The sequence below is a fragment of the Ctenopharyngodon idella genome, chromosome 20 (genome assembly GCF_019924925.1).
Source record: "Ctenopharyngodon idella isolate HZGC_01 chromosome 20, HZGC01, whole genome shotgun sequence".
Taxonomy (NCBI): Eukaryota; Metazoa; Chordata; class Actinopteri; order Cypriniformes; family Xenocyprididae; genus Ctenopharyngodon; species Ctenopharyngodon idella.
The window spans coordinates 22753678-22766436 of NC_067239.1; the positions used below are offsets into that span (position 1 = coordinate 22753678).

Genomic DNA, 12759 nt, shown 5'->3' on the forward strand with positions numbered 1-12759 from the left:
AGTAGTCAATCTCAGTCGCTTTTTGTTGTACTTCATTTAGGAAAGCCAGTATGATCACAGTGACTTGATTTGTTTTACAGTGACTTTTATGTGTACATAAACATAAGTGATTATTCTTTCACTAAGTGATTTCTCATTTGAGATCAGATACTTCTGTTAGACATAAGAAGCTGATTGCTCGTTTGACATTCTGCTAGAAATGGCAAAATCTTGTTGATATAGCAAATCCATACAGTGACGTGACGAGAAGCTCTCAGTAGAACAGCTTTGTGTAGAAATGTGCGGTGTAATTCGTTTTTCATTGCTTACATTCAGTACGTATGGTGCATCAATATGTTTTACTAGATTTGACATCAGTGATGGTAAAATGTATTAGTTAGATTTTTTTTTTTTATTTGAATCAATAATATAAAATATTAAAATCTAGGAAGGAAATACAATACTGTTCAAAAGTTTGGAGTTTGTAAGATTTTTTTTTATTGTTTTTGAAAGAAGTCTCTTATGTTCACCAAAGCTTAATATATTTAATCAAAAAATGTAGTGAAAATTGTAACATTGTGAAATTTTATAACAATTTAAAATAACTGGTTTTTTTTTTATTTGAATATATTTTAAAAAATAATTTATTTTCGTGATGGCAAAGCTACATTTTTAGCATCAGTACGCCAGTCTTCAGTGTCACATGATCCTTCAGAAATCATTCTAATATGCTGATTTGGTGCTCAAGAACCATTTCTTATTATTATCAATGTTGAAAACAGTTCTCAGTGCTTCATTTTTTTGTAAAAAAAACTGTAATACTTTTTTTTTTTTCGGGGAAAAAAAATATGAATAGAAAGTTCAAAAGAACAGCATTTATTTGAAACAGAAATCTTTTGTAACATTATAAACGTTTTTACTGTCACTTTTGATCATTTTAATGTATACTTGCTGAAAAAAAAAATCTTATTGACTCCAAACTTTTGAATGATAGTGTCTCAAGAAAATAGAGAAAATGAAGATGAAATAAAATAACAATAAAACTAATTGTAAAAAGACAATCAAAATACATAAAGTAACAAAACAAAGAGGGAAAACATAATGATGAAAAAGATTAAATGATTAAACTACATGAATTTGATAAGCTTTAGAAGTTTACAATTTTCTCAGGTCTATTCATTGTTATTGTTTTCATATTTAAAATGGTTTTAATATCTGACCTTCACTGATTCAACTGAACCTGCAGTAAGTAGAGCTCTCTGAGATAGGTGAAGTTTCCTAATAACTTACCTGCACCCACTGCTTTTTTCCATTCCTCTGTTTCCACTAGGGATGTTGAGGTCACTTCCTCCCTTGGCAGAAACTCAGAACTCACACCTCTGAATGTTTTTAGAAAGATGGCACAAGAAAAAGAGGGAGCAATAAGAGTGAGGGAGCGCCAGGCTTTAAATCTTCTGCCAGTGCAGTAACACCTTGGCACAACATTTCATCTCTCTGTTTTCCCTCTCATTTGCTCTCTCTTTCTCTCATATACTTTTGCTCTGCTAGAAACAGAGAGAATATGACCAATGTGGCATAGAACACCATCAACACCCATTCTGCCTGCTGCTTTATAATAGGCCTAATTTTAAAGTATGTGACTTATCACATTTTGTTTATAATCAGTTATCATTGGGAAAGTTTTTGAAGTTTTAACCCAGTTTAAGTATGTTTCAAGCTAGAAAAAGGACCTTGGTGTTTCTCAGGCATTAAACATGAACATGAGGGTTATAAATGTTAAAATGTTCTGAAAGAACCAGACTCACTTTGCTCAGCATGATGAAGTGATCCCTGTTTTCTCTGATGGCTTTATGTTGTTGACTGTGGAGCTAAACCTTTCTTTAAAACTCAGATTACTGTCCTTCCTCTCATTACCTAAAACAGATGTGGAAATAATGAATCGGTTGCTATCAGAGAGTAACATGTGCTGCAATCGAAGAGATGTATGATGTATTTCCTGAGTCATAGCGAAGAGGCTTAGCATTAATTGGAATTTAGCGAAAAGAAGAAAGATGTGAGTAAACAAATTAACAGACAAAATGGGAGATGGGAATAAGTCATCTTGTGTAGTTTGGTCATTTTGCAGCCGTTTTGTGCTGAAGCCTGAATCGAAGCCCAGAGTCTCAGCGGGAGTATCGGTCTGCTGAGTGGATGCGAGCTCAACGACGAGAGCCATCTGTCACACTCCATGCCCAGGGACGTCCACGTTTGCCTGGGTAAAATATCACAACCCTGCAAGGGCCGGGGAACTCTGACAGGAGCATCAGATCTTTGGCCAAGAAGGCTCTGGTCTGGTATTCAGTGTCAAGCTGAAAAGTAATTTCACTGTTAAAATGTATGGCTTGGATGTGTAAATGGCACCAGGATGTGATGTTCTCTCTTAATTTCCTCTAGAAGTTACTGTAAAGAATGCAGCTGAAAACTAATTGAGCTTTTTTAGTGTTTTTGGTTGGTTTCTTACACTATACCATTCAAAAATTTGAAGTCAGTAAAAAAAAAAAGTTCATACTTTCATTCTGCAAGGATGCATTTAATTGATCAAAAAAGTAACAGTAAATACTTTTGTAATGTTACAGAAGATTTCTATTTCAAATAAATGCTGATCTTTTGAACTTTATTCATCAAAGAATCCTGAAAAAAAGTATCATGTTTTCACAAAAATATTAAGCAGCACAACTGTTTTTAATGTTCATAAAAGTAAGAAATGTTTCTTGAGCAAGTATGCATTAAATTGATCAAAAAGTGACAATAAAGACTTTTATAATGTTACAGAAGATTTCAATTTCAAATAAATGCTGATCTTTTGAACTTTATTCATCAACGAATTCTGAAAAAAAGTATCATGTTTTCACAAAAATATTAAGCAGCACAATCGTTTTCAGTATTCATAATAGTAAGAAATGTTTTTTGAGCACCAAAACAGCATGTTAGAATGATTTCTGAAGGATCATGTGACACTGAAAACTGGAGTAATGGCTTCAGCTTTGCCAACGCTCAGAATAATTAATTGGTTTGAGTAGGACAAACTTAAATTAAACAAATTAGTTCAGTCAAATCAACTTTTATGAGTATCTAGCACTTTCTTTTTCTTTCAAGTTCACAGACTTGATATTTTAAGTAAACTGAATTGTTTCATTGTTTTGAGTTTTATGAACTTATTTTTTTTTTTTAATTTAGATGAACTTAAGTTTAACTGAAACTGGGCTGGGATTTCTTTTTCCCAGCATGCTTTGTCTATGGCACTTGAAAATGGAGAGTAAATGCTAAAATTTAAGTGTTATATCATTTTTTGTGCAAGATTAATGTTAAGTTGGAGATTTAGTAGTGATTAATGTTTTGTTATGCTAATTTAGAAGAGTTTCTGTTAATGTGGGTTTTTGGAGAGTTACCATCATGGTGGCAAGTGGTGTATGTGGCTTGGTTTGAGGGCAAGTATGTTAAATGCTTTATATTGCTGTACTCATTCAGCAAGTGCTGTACCATGCTATTGTTAACATGTTAGCAAATTAGCAATTTAGCATTTTCTGAATTAGCTTGTTATTGCTGGCTAAGTTTACGCTAATAAATTTTTGTACATTGAGGTTACATGATAATTTAAAGTTAACTGTATGAATTAATGTACTCAAACATTTCAAGTTAAGAACAATTAAAATGTATGAGTATAAAATAAAAATCTGCAAGTTCTGCTTACTTAAACTATGAATTTCTTAATTTTAAAATTTTGAGGCAAATTTTTTTAGTTTTGCCAACTTATTCAGGTTTACATAAGTAAAGATTTTATAATATTTAAATAAGTTTAAATAAGTAACATTTTATAATATATTCAAATAGAAAACAATTTTTTAAAATTATTTTTCACAATATTTTTGATCAAATAAACGCAGCCTTGGTGAGCCTATAGACTTCTTTCTAAACCCCCCCCGAACTTTTGAACCGCAATGTAGCTGCTCCGAACATTTTCGTTCTGTTGACACCTTTATGTAATGTTACCTTTACACTCGACATCATTAATCCCATTAGCTCCTTCTGAGTTAGCCACCAGGGTGACTTTACCTCATAAACGTTCTGCCAATGAACTGTTAAAGCCAATACGAGGGACCTTGACTTTTTCACAAAAGTGTAGTCACCACTGTAGGGGGTAGTGGTTCAGATACAGAACCTGCTTTCTGTACGGCAGTGTTGGTGTGTTGAGGTGTGTTTCTCATATGTGCGTCTGGCGTATGGCTTTCATGTTTGTGTGAGTGCTTGTGCTTGCGTGTTAGGCTCAGTGGGGCTGGCATAGTCTGTGGAAAAGCTCTCCGCTCGCTTCAGTACGATGCTGGCAAACAGGCAGAGGCTCCAATGTACACGTACCACTAGCACCATCCCGTGCCATCGCATCTGGAAATTATTTACCAGTGAGAGAGGACGAGGAGGAGATTGTGAATGGAAAAAAGAGGTTGCATAGGGGGAATTGAAAAAGGGGTTGAAAGAGTTCTCCAAAAACTGACAATTCTGTCGTCTTTTAATCATCATGTCATTTCAAACCCATGAAACAAAATATGCAGCATAAATGTGATGACTTGTGCTATATTATAAGTATGATAGCTTTATGTAAGAAAAGACTGAAATTTAATCACTGAAAATGACATGAATTTCTTTATATTAATTTCTAGATATTTTTAAATATCCAATTGGACCTAGTGTTATTTTTGTGTCATTATTATAGGTTACATTTATTTTATATTTTTGTTAATATTTTGAATTAATTTTTTTTTATATTTTCCATTTACATTTTAATTAGTTAAACTTTTAGCTATTTTGTTTTGTAATTTTTTTTTTTTTTTGTAAACGTGTCTGTCGTTTTTATTCATTTTTATTTCAGTTTGAAGTTAAATTAAATGAAAATTAAAATCTTACCTAGGCAACTAGCTAAAATAAAATGTTTGATTTTTAAATTTTTAAAAACATTTTTTTCCCAGTTTACGTTTATTTTATTTCAAGTAACAATTTTTTTTTATTGTTTTAGTTTTGGTTAACTATAATAACCCTAATTGGACCCCACTGACTTTCATTGTTTATTTATTAACATTTTTCAAAATATCTCCTTTTGTGTTCCACAGAAGGGAAATAATGACAGAATTTTCATTTTTGGGTGAACTATCCCTTTATTATTTGACATTTTGGGTTCAAAATTTGTATTTTTGCACCATTAATCGAAAGGAATTGTTTTAGATTTAGGTTAATGAAACAATAGCTTGAATCAAGCTCAAAGAGAGGTTCCCATTCGCCTCCCTTCCATCTATCTTTTCTGTCTCCATGGCAACAAGAAGAATGTCCTGTGAAATTGGCTCAGGAATCTGGGTCTCTGCAAGAAGGCATGAAAATACATGAAAATGCCACAACAAACTGTTGCTGAACTCATTAGTCAGATGTAAGGTGACTCATTACTTAAGACGATGCAACGGTAGTTGTAGATTCCCAGTTGTGTACAGCGGAGTGGCCGTGACTGTTGATTTTCTGCTTGATTTATGTCCGTGTTAAATAGAGCGCAGGCTCTGAGCTCTCAACCCTCTCAGGCTTAGCCTGTCAGACTGAGTTTCACACAAACACATCAGCCATGTGCTTCGGTCATCATAATTACAAGATTCAAATAAACACAGAAATGGTCCAAAATAATTGACGTCTTTATTGGACTGTAAAATTGTAGTTAAAATAATTTGTTCTGGATTTAATTTGTATCAGATGAGAGACGTTGCAGCCCTTCAGCATGTTTATAGCACATCAGGCTGTTTAATATGTTTTTATAGCATTATCTAAAGGCATTTCCCCATTGAGCCTCAAGATTACATTTGCCAAGGGGTACTTGCTGCCTCAGTCTCATTTATCATTTAATAACTGAAATATTTCACTACATGAATGAAGGGTGTCAAATTTAGTTTGGCACATTTTATGCTTTGTTTTTGCGTGTGTATGTGTATATTCCAAATTGTCCCAGAGAAAAAGGTTATTTCTCAGCAGTTGCTCATTCATATTGTAGTGTATAGAATAGTAGTTTTACATTTAGATTACATATGCCATCATCTAAAACTCACTTAAAGAGTTTATAATGGGAGTGAATAGTAACCGAGATTTTGAAGCCCAAATAAGCACTTTTATAATAAATGGATGTGCTTTTTTGGGCTTCAAAATCTTGGTTACCATTCACTCCCGTTATAAAGCTTGGAAGAGCCAGAATATTTTTTAATATAACTCCGATTGTGTTTGACTGAAAGAAGAAAGTCATTTACACCTAGGATGGCTTGAGGGTCAGTAAATTATGGGATCATTTTCATTTTCAACCCTTTAAAGTTCATATTTAAAAAAACTAAATTTAATAACATATCCATTTCCATACTGTACTCTGTAATGTTGCCTAAAATCACTGTAGCATTTAAAATGATTAATTTCAGGGGTTTATTTAGTGTTCTAAACAAAATAGTATAGAAAGTAGTATAGAATTATACACTACTGTTTAAAGGTTTCATTATTACAATTTAAAATGACTGTTTTCTATTTCAATATCTTTTAAATGTAATTTATTCCTGCAATAGTAAAGCTGAATTTTCAGCAGTCATTACTCCAGTCTCAGTGTCACATGATCCATTGAAATATGCTGATTTGATAATAAAAATGATTCTTATTATTATCAATGTTGAAAATAGTTGTGCTGCTTAATATTTTTTGTGGAAACCATGATACATTTTTTTCAGGACATATACAACACAAAAAGAAAATGAGAGATGTGTGTATCATTTGCTGTGTATGTTTCTGTTCTTTGACACCCTGTGTCACCTACTCATATTACGTTACATTCATTAATCTATTTGTCAGTGCAGTATTCCATAAAACTGCTGGATACTGATAAGATATGAGAGAAGTGAAGCAGCAGTTGGGACTCAGGAAGCAAGTGTCTCTGACACAGGGCACCATAGCAACGTTAAACCGTCTACAGTAAATGCAAATGAGGGAGACACAGAGCTGTTCACGAATACATTCCTGCACAGAAACAAGAGCGACCCTGGCTTCAGTAATTAAATGTGCTTCACTGCAAACTCTGCATTTTATATAGCTGTTCTGTTGTATTTTTAAGAGATTGTAATCATAGCAAGATGAATTTGATTAATAAGGCTTTAAATGTACTCTGTGTCTGGGAAATATCACACTAATATTATAGGAACTGCTGACTGAGTTTGTTGCTCATTGTCTTTATACATAGTTATTATTATGATTAATGACTCCTAGTAATGATTGATATATACTTTCATTCCTAATTTCTAACCAAAAGTCCATATCACTTGTACGGTTTGTCATCTGGCATTACTTTTATGGCAGACAAATCCCTTCATTTGCATTTTTTCGGCATGTGTAATCCTTTAAACGAGCCAGTTCCCATTAGCCCGCTCATAATATCAAAGCTCAAGCATTCAATAAGAGTCAGTCAGTCAGCTCTGACAGTGAATGGAGACTGCATGTACATGAACCTCAGTACGGCACACAGAAGCTCACTGTCTTTGGCCTCCCTGTGTCAGACCTCTGCCCGTCAGACAGCGACAGAAAGACAGAGTCCAGACGCCGATGTGTCTCTTTACAAACATGTCAAACCTCCCATTTTCCTCCCACAACGGAAAAGCTCAGACCTGTAGAACTCAAGTTCCCTCGCTGACAGACTGAGCAACGCAATCACCCTCGTGATTGGGCACAGACAGCAAGCGCTAGGGAAATATCCGTGACAGAACAGTATTGCATTTATGTAATCCAGTCTCACTGCCTCTAGCAAAGTCTAAGACTGAATCCAGATTTAAATGAAAAGGGTTTTGCTTAAATTTAAAGTGCCCAAGGCGATATTTCTACAATATGTATGAGCCCCTAATGAGTTTTTAGGGGTCTCCAGTTGTCGTTCCCAGTTGTCCTAGACTTTGAAGTTTAGTCCGCCAAGCTTTTTGTGCATATGAAATTTATCTTTGTAGTGAAATCAATCATGTTCAACTTCATTATTTATTTAAACCTTCTATTGATTAGTATTATTTTGTGCAATATTTTTTCATCTTACAAAAACTTTTTGAAGCTTGAATTGTGAACCCTAGCAACGTATATATACACAAACCTTTTTTTCTCTCTCTTGTGTAAGCCTTTGTGAAATGATTTTATAGGGAAATGGTGAATCTGTCTCCACATAAGTGTTTGGCTTGTTGATGTATATGTTGGTTGGGGTTCGAGGAGAGATCCAGTCCAGAATTCCTTAGTGACAGCTGGTGTAGGATACCTCCTGAATATAACCCTGAAAAGTACAGGGTCTTACTAATGTTCACTTTCTGCAGAGTTTAGAGCCATACTGCCCTCCAATGGTTAAAATTGTGACAAATAAAGATAAATTAAAGTGCATATTTACATGTAAATAAATCTTTAAGTGGGTCATTCTTGTTATTTATACATAAGATAAATTATTAAACTCATAATGTTTAAAGACATACACTATCGTTCAAAAGTTTGGGGTCTGTGAGATCTTTTAATGTTTTTGAGAGAAATAGTGCAAATCATATTGATTAGTTTTCTTTTGTCAAAATGTTTTAAATGATATTAGAGTACTATCTGGAAGAAAAATGTTATATCAAAATATTACTTTAATAATAATTAACTGAATAGTGGTTGCCTAATTATATTGGTAATTTTTAAATACTCACCAATATGGAACTTCTAAAATGAAAAACTATCAATATATGAAGAAACATTCCAGACATTTCTTCATTTTTCCTGCTCTAATCAAAATATTTGATCAAACCAAACATAATATTGTATTAATTGGTAATAAATTGCTTGGCTGCTTTTGACATCATATTCAAGGAAACATTTTTTTTGTGTTAAAGGGGTCTTATATGCTTTTTTTACATTTTCAGTGTAAAAACTGTAATGTAAACAACTTTTTTTTGTGTGCGTGTGTGTAATGTTGCTGTTTGTCCTTTTAACATTTAAGGGGTTTTCCCGTGACTGACAGCACTAGTCAAAGCATTTGTCAGTTGCGTCTTGTTCTGTGTTCACAACAATTCAGTCTTTTCAGTGTAAAAGTCTTCGCTACTGACTGACTCACTCATAAAGACAGTCTTTGCTGCCATCTAATGGCGTAAAAATGTAACTTCTGTTGCTGTTCACGGTCAGGGACTATTTTTTCCGGCAGAAGGAAGGCTTTAGTGAATGTTTACTTCATGAAAGTTGCATTGATACACATTTTTGGCCTTAATATTTGTATTGTGTGGTAACCGTTTAATAAAAGCAATAAGGTACTCGAGGCTAGTGCTGTATCGTGACTTATTCACAATACAGCACAGCCTCTTGTACCTTATTGCTTACTTATAGTATATGTTAATTATTATATCAGTAAGCGCTGTTTCTGAACTCCCTGAAAAACCTCTATTGTAGTCTTGAGTTTTCTTCCGGGAACACACACGTTATATCAAGGCATACGCAAAAAAAAAAAAAAAAGGGGGCAAGGCCTCATTGAGTTGCGTTAGTAGTGTGTTTAAACTCGCGGTTATGGTAAGGAGCGTGATGTTTCTGAAACACGCTCAAAGTGGTTGACCAGTCACAACACTACTACATCCAACCAATCAGATCACACTGTGCTTTGGAACTAAACAGAGTGTTACTGATAGACTGGGAAGTGAGGTGCTGCGAAAATGTAAATGGGGGAAAAAAATGCTTTTTTTTTTTTGTTTGTTTGTTTTTTTAATCAAGCATGAAAACCTATTCTAGTAGACCCCAAAAACAAAATCAAGACTTTGTAAAAGGGAATAATAGGTCTCCTTTAAACAAGTCTGTTCACTTATTGTTGAGATACATTTTTGAGGTCTGCAGTCGACCTGAATCAGACTGACAGCACGCTGTCAGTCACAGCAAATTGTTTTGAGAGAGACTTGAGGAACAGGTTTAGTAATAGTAGTTATCAGATAAAGGATGGCAGTTGCAAATTCAGTTGAATCTAATTGAATCGTCCACTTTTGGAATGAGCAGTCTGTGATTTTTAGCACGTAAGCCTCCTCTTCTCTCTCTGTCTGTTCTATTTCATTGTCTGGATCAGTTAACACATCAAGTGTGTCCATGATCTTTGAAGTTAATTCCTTCTGGTTGCTGTTGAAGTAAAAAAAAAAGATCCCCATAATCACTCTGACACCCCTCCTTCTTTGCATACACCACACATGGGGGGTGGGGGGTTAGATCCCTTTGAGAAGGAGGATCCTCAGTGTGTCACTTACAGTTCATGCAGTTTATATTGATGTTGTTGTCCTAGTTTTTGAAAACCTACTATTTCTTAGTTGAATTCTTTTCGATATCTTTAATAGCATTTAATGTGAGCGCGTGATTTAGGCAGTATGGCACAGGTATGAGGGGTCTGAGAACCCCTACGTGAAGGAAGCAGTCATGTTTAATGGCTACCGTACTATTTCACAGCACCTCAATGACCTGAAGAAGGAGAACTTCAGCCTCAAGCTTCGCATCTATTTCCTGGAGGAGCGTTTCCAGCAGAAATTTGAGGACAGTAGCAGTGAGGATGTCAACCGCCGGGTGAGTGTCACTAGGCTATTGTTAAGGTGTTGATGTAAACAATTAATTTTTGCAACAAGTTATGTACCAATTATTAGCCTAAAGGTGAGATTTGTGATATTTTGTGCCAGAAAATGCATATTTTATGAAAATGCATGTTTTATGATCATAAGAAAATATAGGGGCAAGTCACATTTTACTCCAGTTCATTGAACACATGTTGATATTTTGTGATGACCAATGTTATGGTAAGTTGTCCTGCCATTAAACAGCCTATTATAGCATTTTCATCACAATTTAACTGCAATTGTGCAATTAAGCAATTATGAAATTCAAAACAATTCATGAAACACCAAAAACTATAACAACAAAATATCAAACCATTATTTTGGTCAACAAATATTGCATTTAATAAGTAGAAATAAAGGTTTTACATTTGATACACACATGATAATTGTCACTGAATATGTTGGAGGTGACAATAAGCTTTTACATAAGTAAATTCTAGTACTACAGCACTTGTTTTGCTGGCTTGACAAATGCAAAGACCTAAAATAGCCCATAGATTAGAGCCGCAGACACCCAACCATCTAGTAAGTCAAACAGTGAACAACAACTGCAGCCTGGATATGTGGCTCTATTTAAATAAACAACATTAATATGGATCAGCAGTCTCTTGCACCTGTTACAAACTGACTATCGGCACGGGAAAAACTGGATTATGGGTAGAGTTGACTGGCTGACTCTGGTTGGGTTTGGTTACTATGGGGAAGTAAAGGTGACACTTTCAGCTGTTATCTTCCATATACTACTATACCAGTCTGGAACACAGAAAAAGAAGAGTGTATCACGATGCATCACTATGAGCTTTAAACATACTTTTGTTGCATATAGAGTGACATACAGGTCCAAAAGTCTGAGATCACATTGAAAATCTGCGATTAATAAATCAAAACTCTTCACTCAAATTTTTTTGCTGGTAATTTCTAACAAAAAAATGTCAGACTTTTGAACCCCACTGTATAGTTATGCATCACATGTCAGTTCACATATAAAGGCCCATTATTCCTAAGGTGCATGGTTATAATGTTTATGCATGGAGCATTAATATTGTAATGAAAACCACACCATTACAGTATACATGGCCCAACAATCTTGATTGGAACAATTTGATTCATTTTGATTAATTAGATGAACATGCATTCATGCACAATTGGACTTAGCTTAGCTGTTCTGGTAACTGATACTCTCAACTGAAGTGTGTGTGTGTGTGTGTGTGTGTGTGTGTGTGTGTGTGTGTGTGTGTGTGTGTGTGTGCAAAGAAAGCCCAAAGACGCTGTATTAGTGCCAAAACCAGGCTATTTCTGTGTCTGACCTTTTCAAATGAACCTGATAAAACAAATATTAGTCCCACTGACCCATATAGGCGGCACAAATCATTAAGAACGACTGATATATGACAGCTGCTCCTGAGTGCTTTCATTCATTAAACACCATTTTACTAGCAAAGCTCTCTGAGGGTTATGTATGTATCATTTCAAAAACATACCTATGCACACACAAGTACAAGCAGGCACTGATCTCTTGCCAGCTACATTGAGTATCTGGTGGTGAGAGTTATAAAAGTCTCTGTTGCTGTGGCCTGGTGCATTGTGGGAAGAGAAAAGTAAAGGGGTCAGGTTTGAGTGCGTGTCAGAGAGAGTGAAAGAGCAGGTGGTTGGCGCCTCTTGTTCTATTTTAGGGTCTCCTCACACCCGTGAGACTGCAGCTGCACGTGCAGAGAGCTCACGCAGGCTCTGCAGACTCAGCAGAGAAGATCCATGAAATATTTACAACTTTATTTTTAGTGTTTTTAATTGAGCATATTAATTGCAGATAAATGTATTCAGACAAAAAGTCTGGGTAACACTTTAGCATATGGAACAATTCTCACTTTTAACTAGTTGCTTATTAGTCTGCATATTGGTTGTTTATTAGTTCTTATAAAGCACATAATAATGTCTTATTCTGCATGACCATATTCTACATCCCTAAATCCTACCCCATACCTAAACTTCAATGCTACAATAACTACCTTACTAACTATTAATAAGCGGTAAATTAATAGTTTATTGAGGCAAAAGTCCTTAATAGTGAATGTGTTCCCCATACCAAAGTGTTACCAAAGTCTGTTGGTAGAAGTAA

The 12759-nt window shown here is 34.7% G+C and overlaps 2 protein-coding genes across 2 annotated transcripts in view; both read left to right on the forward strand.

The window, feature by feature from the left end:
- pde4dip (phosphodiesterase 4D interacting protein) overlaps positions 1-12759 on the forward strand; it is a 68361-nt gene that overhangs the window by 14520 nt on the left and 41082 nt on the right. Inside the window, exon 4 of the mRNA XM_051874181.1 lies at positions 10483-10596. Coding sequence (XP_051730141.1) covers positions 10483-10596 — 114 coding nt within the window. The remainder of the gene's footprint in view (positions 1-10482; positions 10597-12759) is intronic.
- Positions 11413-12759, forward strand: part of elp3 (elongator acetyltransferase complex subunit 3) — a 75594-nt gene continuing 74247 nt past the window's right edge. Inside the window, exon 1 of the mRNA XM_051874184.1 lies at positions 11413-11417. The gene's annotated coding sequence lies outside the window, so the exon portion shown is untranslated. The remainder of the gene's footprint in view (positions 11418-12759) is intronic.